Source organism: Talpa occidentalis, unplaced genomic scaffold (genome assembly GCF_014898055.3).
Source record: "Talpa occidentalis isolate TD23 unplaced genomic scaffold, MPIMG_talOcc4v2.1 talOcc4.6, whole genome shotgun sequence".
In the NCBI taxonomy this organism is placed as follows: domain Eukaryota; kingdom Metazoa; phylum Chordata; class Mammalia; order Eulipotyphla; family Talpidae; genus Talpa; species Talpa occidentalis.
In genome coordinates, this window is record NW_023604972.1 from 42,948,912 (window position 1) to 42,972,671 (window position 23,760).

The 23,760-nt window shown below is 35.8% G+C and overlaps 1 protein-coding gene across 3 annotated transcripts in view; it reads left to right on the forward strand.

The window, feature by feature from the left end:
• Positions 1-23,760, forward strand: part of MTHFD2L (methylenetetrahydrofolate dehydrogenase (NADP+ dependent) 2 like) — a 97,052-nt gene that overhangs the window by 16,214 nt on the left and 57,078 nt on the right. For all 3 annotated transcript variants that reach the window (XM_037529112.1, XM_037529111.2, XM_037529109.2), the window contains 5 exons: positions 67-251; positions 1,135-1,257; positions 6,226-6,378; positions 7,804-7,911; positions 15,802-15,894. In XM_037529112.1, coding sequence (XP_037385009.1) covers positions 98-251; positions 1,135-1,257; positions 6,226-6,378; positions 7,804-7,911; positions 15,802-15,894 — 631 coding nt within the window. In that variant the 5' untranslated portion in view covers positions 67-97. The remainder of the gene's footprint in view (positions 1-66; positions 252-1,134; positions 1,258-6,225; positions 6,379-7,803; positions 7,912-15,801; positions 15,895-23,760) is intronic.

A 23,760-nucleotide genomic window follows, 5' to 3' on the forward strand; every position in this document is an offset into this window, starting at 1 on the left:
GTCATAAATTTATGCGGTTAAAAATTATTATTTTTAGTGCTACATTTATTCTCTTGTTTTTCATAGACATGATGCCATTATTATCTCAGGAACTGAAATGGCTAAAAAAATCCAGAAAGAAATACAAGGAGATGTGGATTCATGGATTTCCCTGGGGAACAGAAGACCTCACCTCAGCATCATTTTAGTGGGTGATAACCTGGCGAGCCATACATACGTCAGGAAGAAGATCAGAGCTGCCTCTGCTGTAGGTGGGGATGTTTAATTCTACCAGATTTTAAGTCATGTTTTCTGACTTTACTTCAAAGTGTCACTTATAATATTATGAGTGATAATTGTCAAATAAGTGCTATTTGGATAAGATGTATTACTATAGTTATTTAGCTACTTAAGTTTATATTTATTTTCATTTTTTTCTTCTTAATTTTTTTCCAGAGATACAGTTCTGTGTGATTTCAGGTCCTATGGTGAGAGAAGCACTTTACATTTATATATATTATTTTAAAGATTTATTTTATTTCATTATGCATACAAGAACTAGGGTATAGGCCAGAGGTACAGAGATGAGAGGACTCATCAGAGACAGAGTGGGGAGCAGAACATGCGGATCTACTGAAATACACTGCTGAGGGGAGCAGTGGGTGAGACAGGAGAGGTCTGCTGTGCCGTGTGAGCAGCTCCCTGACCAGGGATTGAACTCGTGCCAGTGGCTGGTGATAGCTTGATAGAGCTGAGACTTCACCACCATGCTTTGCAGTTAAAGTGTTGTCTTTATTACATTTGCTTTAATCCTATGATAAACCTGGCTTGTTCAATTTGTCAAACTTGGCCTAATGGTGCTGGTGGTGCTGGTGGTATTTCTACTCTCTTTAAATCTACTAACAGTAACTTATCACAAATAAGTGCGATTTGCCACGTGGGATACTGGGCCACAAAATGCATGTCAATCACAAGAAAGCATTTGTTCTATTTGACAAATCCCTCCTGATGGTTCATTGAGCATCATTTTAGTAGAAGAGCCTTTCTTTCCTTTCAGTGGATCAGGAACACAGGAAACCAGTCATACCCTGTGTGTTACCATTCATGAAAAATCTTTCTTTGTTAGTCAAGTGACTTTCTGTGTTTTCCTTTCAGGTATCTGTAGTGAGGTCATTCTAAAACCTAACGATGTTTCTCAAGAAGAACTGTTGGATATAACTGATCAATTGAACATGGACCCGAGAGTCAGTGGTATATTAGTTCAGCTACCTCTGCCAGGTACATGATAATGCCCTTGTATATGTCTGGTTAAGAGAAAGTGCATCTTCTTATAGTTCATGGTTTTTGAAATTTCCCCCACTTACACTTATATGAATAGAAAAATTATTTCAAACATGTCATAAATTCCCAGACAATTACATTTAAATTTGGTCTTAAATATTATAGAATTTATATGTCTTAAAATATTATTTTCACATTTGAATTTAAGGGCTACATTTGGTTGACTTTATTAGCAATCATCCGCTAGATGGCACTAGTGATCTATCTTTATTAAATTGCCATGTTCTGTGCTCATTTTTAGAGCCAAAGGGACCTTGGAGCTAACAAATATCACATTGCTCAGAGAAAGAACAATTTCTTATCTAGCTGAAAAGCCAGTAAGATTAAAAAAAATAACAGTGGCTACCATTTATTTTGAGAATTGCCTATGTCTCTGGAACTTTACATTTATGAACTTACTAAATTTCATAGTAATCCTGTAGAGTTGGAGAAATTATTAAGTACATTTTCCTGGGAGGGTGTTTGAGGCACAGGAAGGTTAATAACTTCCCCCAAGGTCTCAGAGCTGGTAAGTAATTACATTAGGATGTTAATACAGGCAGACTGGTCGCTCATGCCATTCCAATGAAACATTAAATTAGGGCTCTCACCACCGTATCAGCCTTAGCTAGTAAGATGTGCTTACTATGTGGTGGGTTTTCCTTTATATGGGTGATTTTATTTAATCTCCAAAATAATCATTTGAGCGGAAATATCTTCTTCATTTTACAGAGGAAGAGACTAAAGCACAGAGAGGTGATATGAATTGCTAGTGATCATGGGGCCAAGACCCAAATCCAAATTCTTCACGTACGAAGAATACTTACTACTCAATTTTAATGTTCTTGATCAGAATATGAAATTTTCATTACTCTAGACTCCCTCATGTTTGTTGTAAGATATTTTATTTATTTATAAAATTTGATTTAACCTTTGTTATAGCATCCCCTTTCTTTTTGGGAAGAACCCCAGTTCTTGTGTTCAGAGCAAGCTCACATAAAATATTTGATTAATTTTTCTCTTAATGTTTCCTCCAGTAGAAAGGAGGTTCCTTTAAAGCAGGGAGAACTGTGGTCAATAATCTGAAATCCATCTTGGTATCATGGCAAACTTTTAGTGAATGTTATTGAAAGAATGAATAGACTCCATAGTTTCTCAGCCACTTCATTTGTTATTGTTGTTATTCAAGTCTCATTCTTCTATATTTTTCTTCTTCAAAGTGAGTAACTATCACTGATTGAGGTTGTGGGGATCTTATCCTTGAAAGCTTCCTATAACTAAAGTGTTTACATAAAGAGGGCATGCTAGGAAAATGCACATTTATTATCTGAATAGGGCGTTGGCCTCTGATCTCTTAACTACATTGTTTACTTTTCCAACATACCTGGGCTGACTTCTTTCCATGCTTCAGGTATTAAAACACAACTACCTTAGAGAACCTTTCCCAGGCCATACCATCTGAAGTAATTTTAATTCTGTTATTCTCTATTCATATCTGCTTTTTACTATGTCAGACAAAGTTCTCCAACTATTCACAATTCTCAGCTTCCGTTAGTACCGAGGTTAGCGCCATGTGAATACTGGTCACTGCAGTGTGAGGGGAAATGACTTTTCTTTGAGTTACTGCTGGACAGAGATGGTTAAAAGCTACTGTGCCCCCTCCACTCTTGACTGCAGTTTTCATAGATTCTAGGTGTTACAGATGGTTATATATTACAAGGAGGAAAATGAGATCCTTGTAGAGCTTTACATAATCAAGTATTCTTTATCAGTGACAGATTTTATATTTAAAAAACACATTTGGCCAAAATTATATATCCACAGATCAAAGAAACTCAACACACTCCAACTCAATGTAACATGAAGAGAACTATATAAAAGAATACCATAATCAAATTGTTCAAAATCAGTGTGATAGAAAAACTATTAACTATCAAAAGCAGCAGAAGGGGAAAAAACATTACGTGACATGCAGAGGAATAAAAAGAAGGAACAGGTTTCCTGTCAGAAATAGTACATGCAAGAAGACACTGGAACATCTTGATTATTAAAGTTTTCAAAGAGAAACCCTTTCACCAAGACTTCTATGTGTTTATTTACTATTCCAACAAATATACCCCTTAAATTCTATCTATATATAACTCTGCTCGGGGTACTGGGGAAAGAAAGGTTTAGTTAGAAAACAATTTGAGACTGATTGCCTCTGAGAAGTTTGAAAGCAGAGTCCCACAAACACAGCGTCTCTTTTTCGTGTGTAAAAGAAGCTTATTTAGAATAACACACTTGTCTGAGTGTTTTCCTCATCCCCTTACTCCACAATGATGAAACAACTCTTAAATGATATTGGGCAAGTGATAGGAACCTGATAAGTATTTTTTGTTTTGAAACCATAGTGTAGAACCCGGAGGGTGTAACTTAGTATTGTTTATTGGCTTGAGAACAATGAACACAGCTTCCAAAACTCTCTCTCTGTCATTTGCTTTTCAAAAACAGTTAACTCTTTAAGAGGCTATAGCTAAATAATTTGTTTAGTCTTGCATTTATTCCATTAGATTATAAACTGCAGCGGCTAAGAACTTTATTTGGTTCACTTGTATACCTTATTCCCTAGAGCAGTACTGGGCATGATGTAGAAAAGCAGTAGATAATTTATTGTGTGAATATATGAATTTTCAAGGGCCTATGTTCATACTCAGAATGTGAACTGAAACTATTAGCCTAAAACTTTGCCTGAAATGTCTGGTTTTCAAGTCCTGAAAGGACTGAAAAACAAACAAACATAAATCTTTTCCATTAAAGTTTGTCACAGGATATAATAGTGCCAGGTATCTAATAATGTAGATGCAGAGATACAGACAAGTCAAGATTTCAGTGATAGCAACCTTTGGTTTTTCATTATGTTTTTGAAAGTTGATGGATAGGACATCATTTTGTTATGACAACCTATTCTATTGTCCCCGTTTGTCCTCTAATTTTGTTTTAGTTTATCTATAAATCAGGAGCAGTCATAGTCACTTATTCAATAAGTATATTCCACTATGCCTGTATTCCAGGCATTGTTCTTTATGCTAGAATTATATCAGTGAAAAAAAGATGAAGGTTTCTGCTCTTGTGGAATAATAGTAGAGACAGACTATAAAAAAACAGTACTAGATAAGCAAATATCTGTACTAGAAGTTCATATGCTATGGAAGGAAAAAGAAAAAAGTATAGTAAAGAGGGTTGGGATATTGAGGGTAAGATGTAGTTTTGTTTTTCCGCCTCAACATTTTATTATGAAATGTTAAAAGACGGCACAGTGACTACCCATATGCCCCTAACCTAGATTTGGTAATTGTTTACATGTTGTTCTACATGCTTTGTTACATATTTATCCATTTATTCATTTGTCAATCTATATTACTTTTGTGGTATTCAGAGTTAAGAACATAATATACCCCAAAATTTCAATGAGTTACAAGATTTACATTTTTATGTGAAATTTGTATCAATAATTTATGTTAGCTCTAAATTCATGCATTTCAGATGCATTGAAATGAACATATCTTAAGTGTATTATTCCATAAAGTTTTGAAAAATTTAAGTTCCCATGTACTTAAGCTCATGTGAAAATACAGAATATCAACTGAAGATTGCCTTACTGTCCTTTGTCACCTAATCCCTGTCCCTGACTTTCATCCTCCCCATCAGGCACCACTGATCTGATTTTTTTCACATGCATCTTGCTCATTTGATTACCTTCCTTTGTAAAGTGCCTGTTTAATTATTTAGTTCATTTCAAAAACTGAATTATTTATTTTGAGATGATTGAGCTTTGAGAGTTCTTTATATATCTCTGGAAATAAGTTCTTTGTCAAATGCCTGATTTGTAAATATTTTCTTCCAATCTTTGGTTTGCCTGTCTGCTTTCTTAAAGATATCTTAAAGGTATCTTAAAGATATCTTAAAGGTATCTTTAAGAAAGCATAAGATTTGATGAATGTAAGATTAATTTTTCTGAAATCTAAATTGATCTTTTTTTCTTCTAATGTTTTATGTTTCTTATGATCTAAGAAAATATACCTAGCACAGAAATTCTAAGTTTTCACCTAGATGTTCGTTTTAGCTTTTATGTTTAGGTTTATATACATATCTAATATATCTAAATGGCATCCATAGTGTATGGGCAAAGAAACATTATGTTGCAATTACAATTTTATTTCAGTGTGCTATGTACATGAGCTAATTGTTGGATTTAGGATAATCTAAGTATTCTGCATAGAATACTTATATTTATGTATTATTTTTCAGAAAGAGATGATTGTCATTCATTTCTCATTTAACTCATTATTCAAGTTATGTTCTTTTTCTTCCAAATAGGAAACCACAATGATATTTTAGATTCCCCTGTGCTAGTGTTTCAGGTGGAAATTTGTGTGTGTGTGTGTGTGTGTGTGTTACTTGCTTTTTTGCTATGTCATCAGTAGAAATATAAGCACTAATGATGGTATGACTATTTTCACATTAACAAAGACCTTTTAATTCATCATGATAGAAATATTTAATAGAAGTTCAACTCAAAAAATGTCTTAGAGAGGAAAAATATACATTTAAACCCTCTAAGTTTGAAAACTTATTAAGACAAAGACTTATTACTTGAATGTTCCTAGATCTAACTGATAAATTTTTTATTTCACAAAATTTTCCATCTTACCAGACCTGTCACTTCTAGCCCTGTAATTACATACACTGTTACCATAGTTAATTATCTCCATCAGGCAAGAACAATTTGGCTTACTCTTTTGGTGGCAAGAAAATTAAGTGTAATGCTTTCACACTTTTATTAAAACTGACGTAAGTGATCTTGCTATAGCCCTCAGATTTCTTTTTCTGGATTTTGATATTAATAATAATTGTAAAACTGAATTAATTTTATTTACTTTTTAGACCATGTGGATGAGCGAACTGTATGCAATGGAATTACCCCTGAAAAAGATGTGGATGGATTTCATATCATCAATATGGGAAGACTGTGCCTTGATCAGCATTGTCTCATACCTGCCACTGCCTGTGCTGTTTGGGAAATCCTCAAAAGAACAGGTCGGTAACTTCTGGTATATGGGCTAGGGGTGGTAAGTGTCCAGCTGAGCATTTGTACGTGGAACCAGCTCAGTTCTCTTAAGAATATGATAAAATATAAAACTTCAATCTGTATAGAGACAGAGAGTTATAGAAGTCAAAGAACATTCCAAAATAAAGAATACATCCCAGGTTACATGTAACTGATTTGCATCTTGTAATCAATGAATTTTTCAAATAGTAGATTTGTCTCCTTACTTTTGAACTTTAAACAATGTATTTTAATATCATTTTCCCAATATGTATTAATTTTTCCTTACCTTTTTTTTTTTTTAAGATTTATTTATTTATCATACAAGAACTGGGATACAGGCCAGAGATGCAGGGGGTGAGAAGATTCACCAGAGACAAAGTGGGAAACAGAACAGGCAGACTGGCTGAAATACACTGCTGAGGGGAGCAGCGGGCGAGATAGGAGAGGTCTGCCTCTCCATGTGGGTTTCTTTCTGGCCAGCCAGGGATCGAACCCGTGTTGCAGAGGCTGAGGATTGCTTCACAGTGTGGTGCTTAACCCCTTGCACCACCAGGGAGGCCCTTTTTCCCTACCTTTAAAAACAAAATGTGCTGAACATATTTGAATCATCTTTTTAGGACCTAGCTTTTCATGATAAACACCTATGCTTTAATTGTGTTCTAAATAGTTTTCTCATAAACCCTTAAAGTGTCCTACTCAATTAATTGACTCCACTTTGACTTTTAGATTGATGGTTCCCCTGCTTTCATTACTGTCACTTTCGTTCTGGCATTATCATCTCCTTTCTAATATATTGTTTTCTAACCATAATAAAAAGAAAACTTCCAATGGGAAAACAGGTTCTAGAATCATACTCTTAGAAAGTATATAGAAATACCGTAATTCTATCTTCTTTATTTTTCTTATGAAGAAATTATACTCAAAAGAGGTAAAGAGTATTAAATCTGCAAGGTTTATCTTCCATACCTTTCTAAGTCCATAAGTTTACTGCTTTTCTCATATGGACTAACATGCATAAATTTGGTGAAACAGGTTTTTTGCACTTCATTTTGTGCAGAGTTGCTCACAGTTTGATCGACAGTTAAGTTTGACCCCATTATGCAGTAGTTAATTTATAATTAGTATTTATTCTAATATATTTTAAGTCTCTGTGCTTCCAACTTTTAATGCAAAGCTTAATGTTTAAAAGTAATTTAATGGCAATGTAAAAGTATTTGTGGTCTTTAATGAGGTCATAGTCAGAGAATAGATGATAAACTGAAATATTTTTAAATAATGTGGGCACATTATAGACAGGACAACCAATAATTCAAATTTAGCTGGAGGCTTTTAAAGAATGTTTTGGTTGGCTCTTCAAATGTTTAATTTCCTTCTTGTTAATTTTTCATTCAAATCAAACTGTGTATTTTAAGGAATTGAAACATTTGGGAAAAACGTGGTAGTGGCTGGAAGATCCAAGAATGTGGGGATGCCTATTGCAATGCTTCTGCACACTGATGGAGAGCATGAACGACCAGGAGGTAGGTAGGACTTGGAGAGTCTGTGTATTTTTATAATATTCTTGCTTCTTAAGATCATTAAGTAAAGATGTTTGAAAATATGACTTAGAATATTTTGAGGTTTATGCAAATGATTGTTTCCTTTATTCATCGTCTAATGACATGAATGCTTTGAAAGTGAATAAAGGAGTTACTAGAAATGTATAGCTCCTTTGTTCCTATTTTCTCTTCTTTGAGTCTATATATTTTCTTTAAATCAGTAATACATCATAAAAATCACATGCTGTGCTCTCTCTCACACACGCACAAAACCAGTATAAAATAATTTCTTATAATTATTAACTTTAATGAATTCCAGTGTTGATCTTTTAGTGAGTTCCAAATTTTCAAATACTTATTTTAGGATCTTGGTTGACATGGTACATATGAAATAATTTATTTAAACCACATTACACTATGGAAAAATAAGCTCCATTATTGCATATCATGTATCTAAAATGATGAATTATTAGGCTCTTACATATTATTTTCCCCTCCTAAGCCTAAAGAATTAAATAGTACCAGAAATCAGAATTTACAGGTAACTCATAGTAAAGAAAGCTCTGATGGTAAACTCTAGAAACTTTAAGACACCTTAATTTTAAGGAACTATTTGAAAGTTCAAATCTGGTGGTAGAAACACAGTTTTCATGGCATTGATAAAGTTTTACTTCAACTTTTACAATTCACTTGCTTTTTCTGATAGACTTTGCCTTTTGGGGTCAAATTTGGTCTTTGCTGTGGTAATTTCCATAAACATTGAGTTTACCAATTCTATAAATATAAGTCAAGTCAAATATAAAGTGTTTGATTAGAAATATGACATCATAATTCACTGAATCATACTTTGCACTTTTTCTTGTGAATATCAAAAGATATGCTAATTTCTTGATAGAATTTATAAAATATATTAACTTTCTAAGTATTTTATACTTTATGTTATAAAATATTCTCACTTGATTACATGTTGAAAATTGAATTGTTATTGTACTGATAATTACAAATCTGGTGGTTAAATTTAAACTTAATATAGCAGCACATATAGTTACCATTATAATTACAATATCTAAAAGGTAACAAATTATATTAAAAATGCTGTTGGACAATTTGCAACACAGAGTTGTTTAATCTCATGCATAGTTAACAAGTGTGGTAACATAAATGATTAATATAATGAATTGTTGAGAACTACTTATTGAAGATTTGGAGTCTGTGGGGAAGTTAATAATTCAAATGTCCATGTCTGTTAGAACAGTAATTATGTGCAGTGACTACATATGCATTGTTAGCTAATGGATATAATGGGGAATTAACTTAGCCTGTTCATATCTACAGAACTTGTTCTAATGACACTCACAATGTTGAGTATTCTGCTCACATTGTATTTCTTTAGTTGACAAGAGTCACAGTCCTAACGATCCATTTGTGGATTTTACTACATGCTCCTCCTTTAACTAAAAACAGTGGCATTAATACTGGGACATTTTTGAAGATCATTTTGAAAGAGTCAGCAACCTGCTGGTTTTGCTTACAAGGATGATCTTGATTCCATTTAGGCAGTTTTCATTCAGTGCTTATTCGCTAGGAAACACTGGCATGTACAGTGGTGGAAAAGACGTAGTCCTCTGTTTCCAGAAAATGAGAGTCTGCATCTTCAGGATTCACCTTTGGACTGTTTGCTCAAAGCACTGCTTTTGCATTGGTGTTCAGTTTTTGTGTTGAAGCTGCAACTTTTCAGGGCTTTTTTATACAAGGGATATCCTTTCTAAATTGAAAACTACAAGACAATATGCCAGTGAAACACCTTTCCTTTGTGAAAGTTGGCCACAGTTGTAGAAATGAACATTTCTGCCAACTTGGGAGCATTATTACCCACCTCCAGGAGGCGGCTTCAGGTAGTAATACAAGAGTGGGTGATCGAGACAGTGCAGCACCATGTGAGTGGTGTGTGTGATTAAGCTCAGCCCAGTGCCAGATTGGGCGGGCATGGTCAGGTTTCAAAGAGAGGAGCTAAACAGGAACACCTTGGAATGCAGAAGTTGCACAAAGCTATCATGTGACTGGCCTTGAGACTCAACCTTGTTGGCAGTGGAGTGGAATAGGACATTTGCTGCCTCTTTGGAATCAACCATTGCCAAATTGGGGCAGGGTGGTTTACAGACATGCGATCTCTGCTGCTCTCACTGAATACCCCACTTTAAAAATATGCATGGCAAGACATTGAGAATATTGTTTTGTGAGATCTGTGATGCCTCTGTTAATTGGACTTTACTAAATGACAACTTTGAGTTTGTGTAGTACAAGGCGGTAGAAAAGCGCAAATGCTTGTTTTAGTTTCCTTTTCCAAGCTAAATAATCAGAGCACGATTCCATATTCAGTGTCTCCTAATTCAGCCACTAGTATCTGAAAAGCACTGCTCTGAGGAAATCTTATGTGTATTCACATCAGAACCCTGACAATGTTGAAACCAACATTCAACGTTAATTAAAGTATAAAATGAAGTCTAGATCATTATCTTTCCTTTCCTTTTCTCTGATTTCCCATGATGTTAGAATACTAGCCATTTGTTTTACTACCAGCAAAAAGCATCCCTTTTCTAATGTCTATAAGCCTCATCGTTCAATATCACAAGATATTGGAATCTGTTCCATCCGACCTTTCAGCCAGTCCCTGGCTCACTTTCTCCCTGGTACCTTATGTTGAAGCTCCATGGATTTATATACAGGCTTCCCCAAACACACCACCTCTTCTATGCCTCCATGCCATTAAATATCCTGTTCCCTGAGGATGGAATGCTAGTTCCCATCACTCTGTGGTTCTCTTCCCTGTCCCTCTTATCTTTCAAGATGCAGCTCAGGTTGCCTCACTTTTGCATGTTGTTAATGCTGCCATCACAGTACATCACAATTATTGGCTATCATTGTCTACTTGTTCCTCTTTTCTACACATAGTGAACATGAACTTCTCAATAACAAGTCTTTTGTCCTTTGCATTTTTAAAAAATTGTAGTAATTTTTTATTGAGGTGATCTCAGTTTACAACATTGTATATGACTTAGAGGTATAGGCCACCCTTCTTCATAGCTATATTACCACACTATGTCCACCACCAAAGCACCCATAACTCTTCACCATTGTCCATTGGAGCCCCCTCCCCTTTTTACCCCCACTCCCCACTCTTTCCCTCTGGTAGTCTCCATTCTGCAGTCAGATTTCTAGGTTTTGTTTTGTGTTGGCTTTGTTTCTTTGCTTTGTTTCTTTATAGTCCTCATATAAAGGAAATCTTCTGGTATTTGTCTTTTGCCTTTTTATTTCACTTAGCACAATCCCCTCCAGTTCCATTGTCGTCTTAGATTTTTTTGCAGCGCAGGACGTGGCAGTAGTTGATAACAATGCAACCAGTTAGACAGTTAATCAAAGTTTATTTAGTTTCCCTTCTGTGCCAGGCCCTGTGCAAGTATTTCAAAAAATAAGATCATAGTACAGTGATTTTAAATAAAATGTCATTTATTGAAAAATATCTGTGTGGCAGGCAGGAAGGGGAGGATGGAGAGAAGTGGTTAAGTGATCACCACATGCTAATTCCTATTTTAAAATTACAGGCATTTATATAAAAGTAGAATTTAAACATCTCTTCTTTCAAGAATCACATCATTAATGGTTCAGGAAGAGGAGAGAGAACCTCAGGAAACTGGAAAGAGGAAAGAAATTTGTTTAAGTAAGAGAGTACAGTTTTCCTGGTAGATCCTTGGGGATCTATCATTTTGAGTTGACTTTTTTTTTTTTTTAGCTGCTGATACATAATACTGTCTTTTTTTCAGAGGGGATGATTTCTTTGTCACTAAGTATGTCATATGATGGTAAATAAATCATACATTGACCTCTTGACCATTGACAATCATACGTTGTTCTCGAGTTATAGCCCGGTAGGAAAGACAGTCATTAAACAATTAAGCATGAATGATTAACTCCTTGTAATTGTGCCAGGTGCTACAAAGGAGAAGTAGAACTTTCTGTAAAAAGCTTAGCTGGAGGAGGAATGGCCACATTTTATAGGGTATTTCTTACTGCTTAAGCACAGATTGAAACTACGGCTGGCAATCATTTCCCTTATCTCAGTAGACATTTCTTCTCAATTTCTCAGTTTGTGGATCATTCACCTCTTCTAACTTTTAAGCCAGTGAATCTCAACCCTAACTGTCCATTGGAATCATCTGAGGACTTTAAAAAATATTGTCCCTTTACAGAACACAGAACAATTAAATCACAGTACTTTTTAGAAAACTCTATAGAAGGTTCCAATGTAATCAGTATAAGGACAAATGTTCAAAACACTGAAATGAGCCCAAAGCTTATTTTTTTTCCATAGTCATTTCCTACACCTATTTTCTAGCCCCATAGTATGAAATACCATCTATATCCACCATGTAGTCTGTACACCCTATATTTTAATGATTGTCCACATGAGAGTTCTCCTTAGAAGACCAATAGGCATTTCTAAATTACCATATACAATCTTCACTCTTAATTGTACTCCCCATAGCCTTCCCCAGGTTTTAAAACTATCTAGAGACTCTGCTGGTCTAGACTCAGTAGGCCTTTCTTAATCTTCTTAATCTCAAAGGAATTCTGAGTTAGATGTTTTAAAGGAGTGAGCTTCAAATGGCGTTTGACTAATTGAAAGTAAAGTCATATTTCTTAATTGTAATTTACCTAGTGGCACAAGGTGTTTGGATGATAATTGAAGGGTTGATAAAAAGCAACTCTGAATAGCCAGGTCTTCACTAGATATGATGTTAAAGTCGGGTTCATTTTAAGCATGAAAAGAAGGCTCAGATCTGAGTGTACTTAGCTATGTCTAAACTTATTTAAATAACCTAATGCAGAAATAAGAGCTGAAATCAAAATAGAAGACATAATAAATGCAACTCAGGAGTCAAGAGTACAGTGTTATTTTAAGATATGTGAAAAAGGCCTCTGTCATTTTACATGTGGTAAGAAAATTAAAGTTAGGGCCTCCCTAGTGGCACAAGGGGTTAGTTTGCAGCATTATGAAGCTATCCGCAGACAATGCAACACGAGTTCAATCCCTGGCCAGGGAGCTGACCCACATGGCACAGCAGACCTCTCCTGTCTCGCCCGCTGCTCCCCTCAGCAGTGTATTTCAGTCAGTCTGCCTGTTTTGCACCCCACTCTGTCTCTGGTGAATCCTCTCACCTCCAACACCTGTACCTCAGCTCTTGTATACATAAATAGATAAATCGTTAAAAAAAAAGAAGTTAAACCATCCTTTCTGTATTAAAGGTGCATGTGCTTTCTGTCACCAGACCTCGTATCAGTACTACTGTGTCCTTAATTCTCAAGGCAGAATTATCAGTTAGGAAAAAGAAGTGCACACTATGAATGGCTTCCTAAAAGAATCAGGATGTTAACCCCAGAAATGCTGTTCAGTTGACAGCAGTGAAAACACATGTGTGCTAACTCAATTTTTATTACTGTGAACTCCAACAATTCTTTTTCTTTCTGCCCAATATGGAGATTGTATAGTGAAATGATTAGGAGCTTGAGCACTGGAGTTAGACTAAGTGAGTCTGAGGTCTGGCCCTTTTATCATTTGTATCATCGTGGACAAATTATTGGACATTTGCTCCTCAGTTTTCTCACTTGTAAAATGTAAATAATTTTAGTTTCTGCCTTATAAAAAGTACTCTCATAGTATTTTGAGAAGATTATATAAGTTTATATATATATATATTAAGTACTACGAATGTGCGACATATAAGTTCTTTTTTTTTTTAAAGATTTATTTATTTATACAAGCACTGGGTACAGTCAGAAGCGCGGGAGGGTGAGAGAATTCACCAGAGTCAGAGCAGGGAGCAGAGCAGGCAGAAGGACCGAAGTACACTGCTGAGGGGAGCAGCGGGCTGCAGGAGAGGTCTGCGCGCCATGTGGGACCCTCCTCCGGTGGCCGGGGAATAGCGGGGATCCAACCAGCGCTGAAGTGGCTGCGGGCAGCTTCGCAACCCAGCGCTCAACCGCTGCGCCACCGGGGAGGCCCGACATATAAGTTCTTATATAAGGGTTTTAGTCACATCCGTTTTGGCTGTGCAATTTTGGCTTCCACAGAGAATTTCTACATAGGAAGATTTATTTATCTGATTGCCTTGTTGTATGCTTATGTCCTTCCTTCTTGCTGAAAGATGCAATAGAAGCTGTGGTAGAAAAAATATACATATATTCAAATCCAGAATCTTTAGGCCTCTGGAGGTACTTGTTCAAACTAAGAACTCAGGCTTCTTTTCATCAGTGCTGTTATGTTAATGAGTGCTGAGTCTTTCTTCCTGTGACTTCTCTTTTAACCTGATTATGGTATGAGTTAATGTTTTGGCAATGATAAGTCTTCCTTTTTCTGGATAAAATGACAAAGCAAAACCTGCTAGCTCCTATTGGGTCTGCTGTTTTGCATTACTTGCTGATGCAGGCATAAGTAGGTATTTGAATATTTGTTTCATGGAAAAGGAAGTTGAGACTTGTTATGTCTTGCCATCAAAAATAGATTTAGAATCATGGTAGACATTGCAAAAAAAGGAGATAAACTTTAGCTCCTAAAAGGAACAGATTTCTAATAATTGGGCTAAATAATATGTTCTTCTCTTGTTTTAATGGGAAAAAATACTTGTGCTACTCTGCCATCTTTTGGAAAACAAAAGGAAGATTCCTAAATACCAGCCTGTTAAACTGTTAGAATCATAGGTGTTCACTACTTTAAAAACTTTTTTTCAAAAGATTTATTTATGCATACAAGAGCTGGGTTACAGGCCAAAGGTGTGTGGGGGGGGGGAGTGGGGGGGTGAGAGGATTCACCAGAGACACAGTGGGGAGCAGAACAGGCAGACTGACTGAAATACAATGCTGAGGGGAGCAGCAGTGGAGACAGGAGAGGTCTGTTGCACCATGTGGGTTGCTCCCTGGCCAGCAGGGTACCAGGATCGAACTCATACAGCAGAAGCTGTGGATCGCTTCATAGTGCTATGCTTAACCCCTTGCACCAACAGGGAGGCCCAAGGTGTTCACTAGTACAAATGCAGTAGCAGAGGTACTTATTGTCAAGCATATGAATAAAATCACTGTAAGAACCCTTCCTTGATACCTCTTTTTTTTTTAAAGATTTATTTATTTATTTATACAAGAACTGGGGTACAGGCCAGATGCGCGAGAGGGTGAGAGGATTCACCAGAGACAGAGTGGAGAACAGAACAGGCAGACTGATGAAATACACTGCTGAGGGGAGCAGCGGGCGCGACAGGAGAGGTCTGCAGCGCCATGTGGGACTCTTGCCCGCCGGCCGAGATCAAACCGGCGCTGCAGAGGCTGCGGACAGCTCATCAGCACTGTGCTCAACCACCTGTGCCACCAGGGGAGGCCCAACCTTGACACCTCTTTATGACAAAGCTATTCTCTTGTCTGTGCTCCCACCATAGACAAGACAGTTTTCAGTGTGCTTACCTTATTGTCTTCGGTGTTTATCTATGTGTGTGATTAGCAAGCCAATGAGTATCCCCTGTACCTATGTAGTGACCCATCAATAGTGAATTTTCAAATCCTGGATTTCTAGAGCCCTGATTTTGTTCTGTTATGGTCTACACTCACCCTCATTTGTTCTTATATGATTTTACACTGGTTCAGTTGAAGCATATACTATTTAATGTCATCTAGATTTCCTTCTTTAGCTTTTGCTCTTAAAGTGATTCAATCATTTCCAAGCAACTTTCCTATCCCTAGGATATCACTGAAACTCTACTAAAATTGAGTGTTCAGAAAACTTGGAAAAGCTCAGTAATCATTAATGGAAGTTCTTCGGTCTTCCAGGTGATGCAACTGTGACAATAGCTCACAGATATACTCCCAAAGAACAACTGAAGATCCATGCTCAGCTGGCAGATATCATCATAGTGGCTGCAGGTAAGTGTTTCGTGGCTGTTTTTTTGGTGGAATGTCATCAGCAGAGTAAGTCCTGCCTGAATTGCTGGCATGTCTGTAAGAACTCTCTTGGAGAGTTAGGTTTATATATCATTTACTTCTGTTGCTGGATTCTGTCTCTGGCAATCATCATGTTGATCCAGTGCGACCCACAATTAGCACTGCTCACTTCTCTATGGAAAACCCAAATGGTTAAACACCAGCAAACGTGCGCTTTGCCAATTCCTCTAACAGACATGATTGATCTTAAACATGAATGAGTTATGGGGACATGGGGAAATGCTGTTGAAAAGATAATGAGGGCTAGCTAGATTCCATAGGACTTCGTAAACCATGATAATTACTGCTATATATAAGCCAAGATGTTTAAGAACAGGAGACTGATACAGTATGATTATGTTTATGAAAGATTACTTACACCGTTTCAAGGAGAATTGACTCTAGAAGGACCAAAGTCGAAACAGAGAACAGTTATTGCATTTTCATTTAGTGGATGTAGGTTTTTCCCTAATTGTTTTGTAACCAAACAGAAAATAATTCCAACCTTTACTCTTGCCTAATAGTTTTTCTACATTTCAGACAATTGTGACTCTTCTTACTTTCTCCAAGTCTTGCATAAGAGCCCTTTTGTTTATCAATTGAAAGTTAATGGTTACTTCTGTACTTTACACTTAAATTTCTAGGTATGTACAAAAATAAAGGTAGAGTGAAAAAATTCCAGAGGAAATTCATTTTGATGAAGAGAATAATAATAGTTTAAATTTGTTTCAGTCATAATTTATTTTTTAATTCTAATATAGAGTCATTTCTGGAACACAGAATATATATGTGATGACTTCAGGTGGAGAAATTTGCCTCCTTATAGAATAAAAACAGAAATATCCCCTTTTTAAAAGATCACTAGATATTACAAATAACCATACTTCCTATATTTCTGAGAAATTATACTGAAGTGATATCAAATGCTAGTTTTTGAATAGAATTTACAGAAGTAAGATTTTTAGAACAGTAATAAACTTTTTTCAGGCCACAGGTGAATGTTAAGTGAAATACTGCTGCAGCAATTGATATATTCATGAAAGACAAATATTGCATTGACTTTTTTTTTAAAGATGTATTTATTTATTTATACAAGCACTAGGTACAGTCAGAAGTGCGGGAGGGTGAGAGAATTCACCAGAGTCAGAGCGGAGAGCAGAGCAGGCAGACTGACAAAGTACGCTGAGGGGAGCAGCGGGTGGCAGGAGAGGTCTGCGAGCCATGTGGGACCCACACCAGTGGCCGGGGATCAAACCTGCGGTGCAGAGGCTGCGGGCTGCTTCGCAACCCAGCGCTCAACTGCTGCACCACCAGTGAGGCCCTGCATTGTCTTTTTTTAGAAACACTTGGATTCAGACATAAGATTCAGAATTTGGTGAGTAAGGAGGAGTTTGAGTGGTCATCTTTGTCCATTTCTAATTTTAGAGGAGATGAAATTTACATTTTCTTTAACAGATGGTACTTAATCCTAATGTTAGCAAATTGTAAAGAATTTTTCTCAACTTATCTTGGCTCCCATTTATCAATTATAATCAATTGTAATATTGAATAATAAATATTTTCTTCTAGTAGAGCACCTATATGCATTCATGCTCATGTTTTCTTATCATAAGAAATGGCAAGTGACCAGCTCTACTGCCTGCCTGTGACTATGCAGGGCCCTTTTTCTCCTTTTCCTAGTATACCTATCCTTTTTAAAATATAAATGACATCCTTTTATGGCCAAATCAAGTATTACATCACAAATTATTATGCCAACAATATCATCCTTTAGTTTTCCTGTAGACTTACTTTCTGGTCCTTTGTAAAATCAACATTGTGTACAAGATATTTAAAAATAAGAGGTAAAGAAGAGGGAAATAAAGGAAGGAATAAGAAAGAAGACTCAAGAATATTTAATAAATAAAAAAGGAATTAAGAGGTCCTCAGGCCATTATGTATGGAGATAGTATTGAGGCTCAGGAATCCAACCATCCTACTTCGGATATCATCTTACCAGCAGAGGGCATCAGTCAGGTGCGTGGTTATATTAGGCAGTTGGCCATATACTGTCCTCATTTTAGTTGGAAGACGTTTTGAATGAAGAGTGGGAACAAGCCTTGTTTCTTGACTTGTTTTCCGGCTCTATTGCCTCTAACTAGCTACAAAGATATATTTAATGCTGGAAGACAGACCTGTACATAGCCCTGCAGTCCCAATGAGGAAATAAATATTTGCATTATGGGACATTTGTTGGGAGAAACTTGAGAATTTTTAAGAAATAATTAAAGATTGCTACATGTCTGCTTCCTTAATAACAACCTGGAGAATCACAGAATAAAATATGCAGATACTGGTAAATTGCAGTGAAATTATAGAGAAAGCGTGAATTAATATACAAAAGAATTCCATATAACCATACAATAGGAATGAACTAGTACTAAAATGACCACATTTGGTGGGAGTGCAGACTGGTGCAACCACTATTAAAAGCCGTCTGGAGGTTCCTCAGTCTACTAAAAATGGAGCTACCATATGACCCAGCAGTTCCACTCCTAGGGATCTACCCAAAGGACACAAAAACATTGACTCAAAAGAATATCTGTACCCCTATGTTTATTGCTGCACTATTTATAATAGGTAAAACCTGGAAACAACCCAAATGTCCAAAAATAGATCACTAGATCAAGAAGATGTGAAATATATACACAATGGAATACTATTCAGCAATCAGAAAAGATAAACTAATGTCATTCACAGCAACATGGATGGAGCTAGAAGGAATTATGCTCAGTGAAATAAGCCAGAAGGAAAAAGAAAAATAACGGATGGTTTCACTTATAGCAAGAATATAGGGGAACCAAATAAGATATCAGTGTAAAAAGTAATATAACAATACAAAACCAGAGACATCCTGCAGGGGAGGATGGCCAAATCAAATATTACATTACAAATCATTATGCCAGCAATATCATCCTTTAGTTTCCCTGTAGACGTACTTTATGGTCCTTTGTAAAATCAACATTGTGTACAGATATTAAAAAAATAAGATAGGTAAAGAAGAGGTAAATAATGGAGGGAGAGGGATTGGAGGGAGGGAAGGAAGAGCACAGGGGACTGAGGTGATGGTGCACGGGTGAATTGGTGAAGGAAATTCTATGGGGACTACACCTGAGGGAAGGGGGAAAGCAAACATTATTTAAAAATGAACAATGATGTAAAATATATATATATAATAATAAAATGACCACATCTTGCATTATGTGTGGGAAATAAGCAGATACAATTAGCAGTGAGTATTAAAGAAGGAGATAGTGATCTAATGGCAGAGGTAGCTGTAACAGGGAGGGCTGGATCGTTGTCATAACTAGAACGTCAGCATACATGGAAGCAATCCATCTACAAGCCAGGAAGAGTAGAAGGAGGAGTAATGTGTATGTATCAGAAAGATTGATAATGTCTGAGAGATGACAGCAAAGAATGGAGTGATGAAATCTTGGAATGGGCTTGTAGAAGAAAAAAGTAAAGAGGAAATTGTCATGTGAAAATCCTGGGGCATGAATAAAATTTGTTTTTGTTAATATTAATTTCATCCTTCCAGTTTCTTAAATTCCAGTAAGCCTAACCTTGTAGATCTAACCATATATCACTTACCTTTTAAAGATTTCCTTAAAATATAGAGATTTAAACTTAGGTGCTCAAATCTGAAAATCAGACCCTGTGAAGTGATGCATTTAGAAATAAGTGGCTTCAAGTCTATACAAAACCACCTCTCTGAGCTCTCAGAGAGAATGCATCTGTTTTTAGGTACTTTAAAGTTCCATCCGTGGTAAAATCACTTAAGACTAGTTTTTGGTTGTCTGTCAAGATCTTAAACTACAGCAGGGGCAGTAAATACATTATTTTTAGCCTGGTAGCCAAGCTCTGGGAACAATACCTGACATATAGTGGGTAATACATACATTTTGAGATTACAACTGGAATAGAGGCCTCTTCAAGTTAATACAAATGTAGCTGATGAAATTTTAAGAGTGCAACTTTATAAAGGTGGAATCATTTAGTCTAGTTATTAGCAGATTTACATAGTGGCAGCATTATTTTTATAAACTGCAAACATTTGTAACTTATTGAAAAGTAATTGATAAAGTCATAAAGTGAAAGAGTCATTCATGAAATAGTAATTCATATCATGTTGATGAATGGACTGATTTAAGTGTTAAGATTAAAAACATAGAGAAGGATCAAGGAAATAATGAGATTATTATGTACATCTAAAATACAACATATTAAACAGTTGAATGAAAAGAAATAGCATAGGGGAGAAATGAATTGACTTATGTAAGGCTAATGAGAAAGAAGGAAAGGCTAGCCAGAATAGATCAGCAATTTTAAGGTTGTGTTAGAATTTCTTTAACTCTTCATTATCTTTTGCTTCCAGGAAACTGGGGCAAGTTCTAAGTTTGTAAATGTTCTAGGAATCTTCATTATTCAGGCAGGGGAGGCAGGTTGTTGTTGTTGTTTTTTCCCCCCAAAACATTGCCCAAAGGACCCTCCACCCATCTGAGTAAACTCTATGAAACTAGTTTCATTCAGACAATGAACTGCTGAGTCAATGCCACTTGCATATTACCCTCTGGATGCAGAGTGTTGTAGTTGGTAAAAGTTGGAATTTTTAAACAATCCACTAAACAATCCCCTACAGCATGATGAATGAACCATCACAGTTGTAACTCTAGAGTCTCTATTACAACACTTTTAATGATAGACACTGTGATATAAAACGGGATAAGTAGAATTATTCAATAAAGTAACTTGGAATATTCATACGTAAGTAGTCGTAAAACACAAAGTGACCAACCAGCTTCTCTTCTCCTATCATATTATCAAAATTTGGGTACAGTCCCATCAGACATCATCCTAGGTTCCCAACAGGGTTTTCACTCTTATAGATTTCTTCCTCCTTGCAGCAGAGTTAGTAATTTTCAGAATGCCAGGGCACTGAGAAGTTCCAGTGGGTGGGGCATGCAGCAGAGTCTATTCTACCATCTGCAGCCCATGCAACTTGGCAGTGGAACTTGTTCATTCACAGCCCTGGGTGCCTCCTGAGCAGATGCCAGCACATTTTCTGGTTTGAATAATGCTGTTGTTCTTCCTATATCCTATTTCTCTTTCTCCAGCTTGTCCCTTTAGCTACCCTCTGCTTCTCCACTTAGAATTCCTCCTTTCAAAAGTTGTCATTTATCTCAATTTTAGCAATTATTTTCAATGATATAGGGTTATGTAAATGCACAGTTCTTGCTAGAATGAGAATTCCAAAATTTAAACCCCAACTCTGTCACTTGATAATTGCATAAACTTGGTTAAGTCATCCCATCTCTCTGAGCCTCAAACCTTAAAGTGTTTGAAAACCTCTAGCATAGCGTTGTTCAGTCAGCCAATCCATGTAAAGAGTAAAACACAGTGTCTAGCATAACGCAAATACTCAATAAATGTTTTGTGCTCATAAGTGTATTTTAGTCCTTATTTAAGCCACCAGTTAGAATAAATCAGTTGATTATTAAGCTACAACTTCAGCGTAACTAAAGGAATACATTTTTTGTTTTCTTTTGATACAGCAGAGTATCAGATTTGATTGGTCATCATAAACATACATAAATGAATCTAAGAAGTGCCTTACATACAAGAGAACAACTTCATGAAAGATTCATTTTTATTTAGTATTTGTGGCTTTTGAGGTGACACCAAGCTTTGGTCATACTTGTATATTTTGTCTCTTGTTACCTCTCTCTCTTATGGAGTAGTTCTAACTTCGTGAGGGGTTATGGAAGGTTGAAACATTTAGGGGAAAGGGATTGTTCTTGCAGATCTTTGTATACTAATAAATTCAATAATCTATAAGAGATGGGAAAATTCTTAGAGTTATACTACAATCTGAGATTGAGTAGGAACTAGAAAACCTGAGCAGACCAAGCACAAACAAGGAAATTGGAACAGTAATCAAAACTCTCCCCAAAAGCAAAAGTTCATTACCAGACAACTTCACAAATGAGTTCTACCAGACCTTCAAAGAAGAGATATTTATCCTGCTCAAACTCTTTCAAAAAAAATGAGAAGGAGGGGAACATTTCAAAACACATTTTATGAGCCCAGCACTCCTAATACCAAAACCAGACAAAGACAACACATAAAAAGAAAACTACAGACCGATTTCCCTAATGAACACAGGTGTAAAGATCTTCAATACCTTAGCAAACTGAATCTAACAATGCATTAAAAATGTTGTTTACTGTGACCAAATGGGATTTATGCCAGGGACACAATAATGGTTCAACATCCAAAAATCAACATAATTCACCACATTAATAAAAGGATAGACTAAAACCATATCATCATATAAATATGAGCCAAGAAAGCATTTGATAATATTCAACATCCATTTATAATGAAAGTCCTTGAAAAATGGGGATAAATGGAATATATCTTAACATAATAAAGATATATATCTATATCTATGTATATTTATATATATAAATATATGTATATGTATGACAAACCCACAGCTAACATCATTCTCAATGAAAAACTGAAAATCTTTGCACTAAGATCTGGTATAAGACAAGGCTGTCCACTTTCACCACTACTATTCAACATAGTTTTGGAAATCCTAGTTGGAGCAATTAGGCCAGGGAAGATTGTAAAAGAATACAAGTTGGGAAAGAAAAAATAAAGCTATCATTGTTTGCTTATGACATGATAATATGCAGAGAACACTAAAGATTCCACTGAAAAATTATTTGAAATAATAAATCAGTTCAGCAAAGTAACAGGTTACAAAATCAACACAAAAATGAGTTGCCTTCCTATATATAAGCAATGAGCAAGAAGAAAAATTAAGAAAACAATCACATTTACAATTACATATGTAATACATTTACAATTACATATTTAATACAAAAGCATTAAATACCTAGGAGTAAATTTAAACAAAGGAAGTGAAGGACCTATACAAGGCAAATGATACAGCATTGTTAAAAGAAATAGAAGACACAAAGAAATGAAAAGGTATTTTCTTTTCATGGATTGGAAGAATTAACATTGTCAAATGGCCATCCTACCAAGAGTAATATAAATATTCAACACAATTCTAATAAAAATTCAATGTCATTCTTCAAATAAATAGAACAAATATTACTAAAATTCATTTGGAACCACCAAAGACCCAGAATAGCAAAAGCAATCCTGACAAAAAAGAGGAAGAATGCGAGTATCACACTTCCAAACTTCAAACTGTAATATAATATAAAGTTGTACTAATTAAAACAATATGGAAGTGGAATATAATTAGACACTTAGACCAGTGTAATAGAATTGAGAGCCCAGAAATCAACCCAAACTGTATGAATAGTTAATCTACTACAAGAATCATGAATACACACTGGAGCAAGGAAAGCCTCTTCAATAAGTGGTTTTTGGAAAACTAGGCAGCTACATGTAAAAGAATGAAACTAGACCGCTATCTGACACAATACACAAAAATCAACCCAAAGTGGATAAAAGACTTGGATGTAAGACCTGAAACCATTAAAAACATAGAAGAAAACAGGTAAAACATTCCATGACATATGCTTCAATGATGTCTGTGGATTTGCCTCCAACCAAAGAAAACAGAAGAAAATATAAACAATTTTAGGGCTACATCAAACTAAAAATCTTTTGCACAGTGAAAGGAATCATCACTAAAATCAAGACATCCTAGTGAATAAGAGAAATGTTTGCAAACCATACATCTGACTAGAGACTGGTATCTAAGATCTACAAAGTTCTCAAACT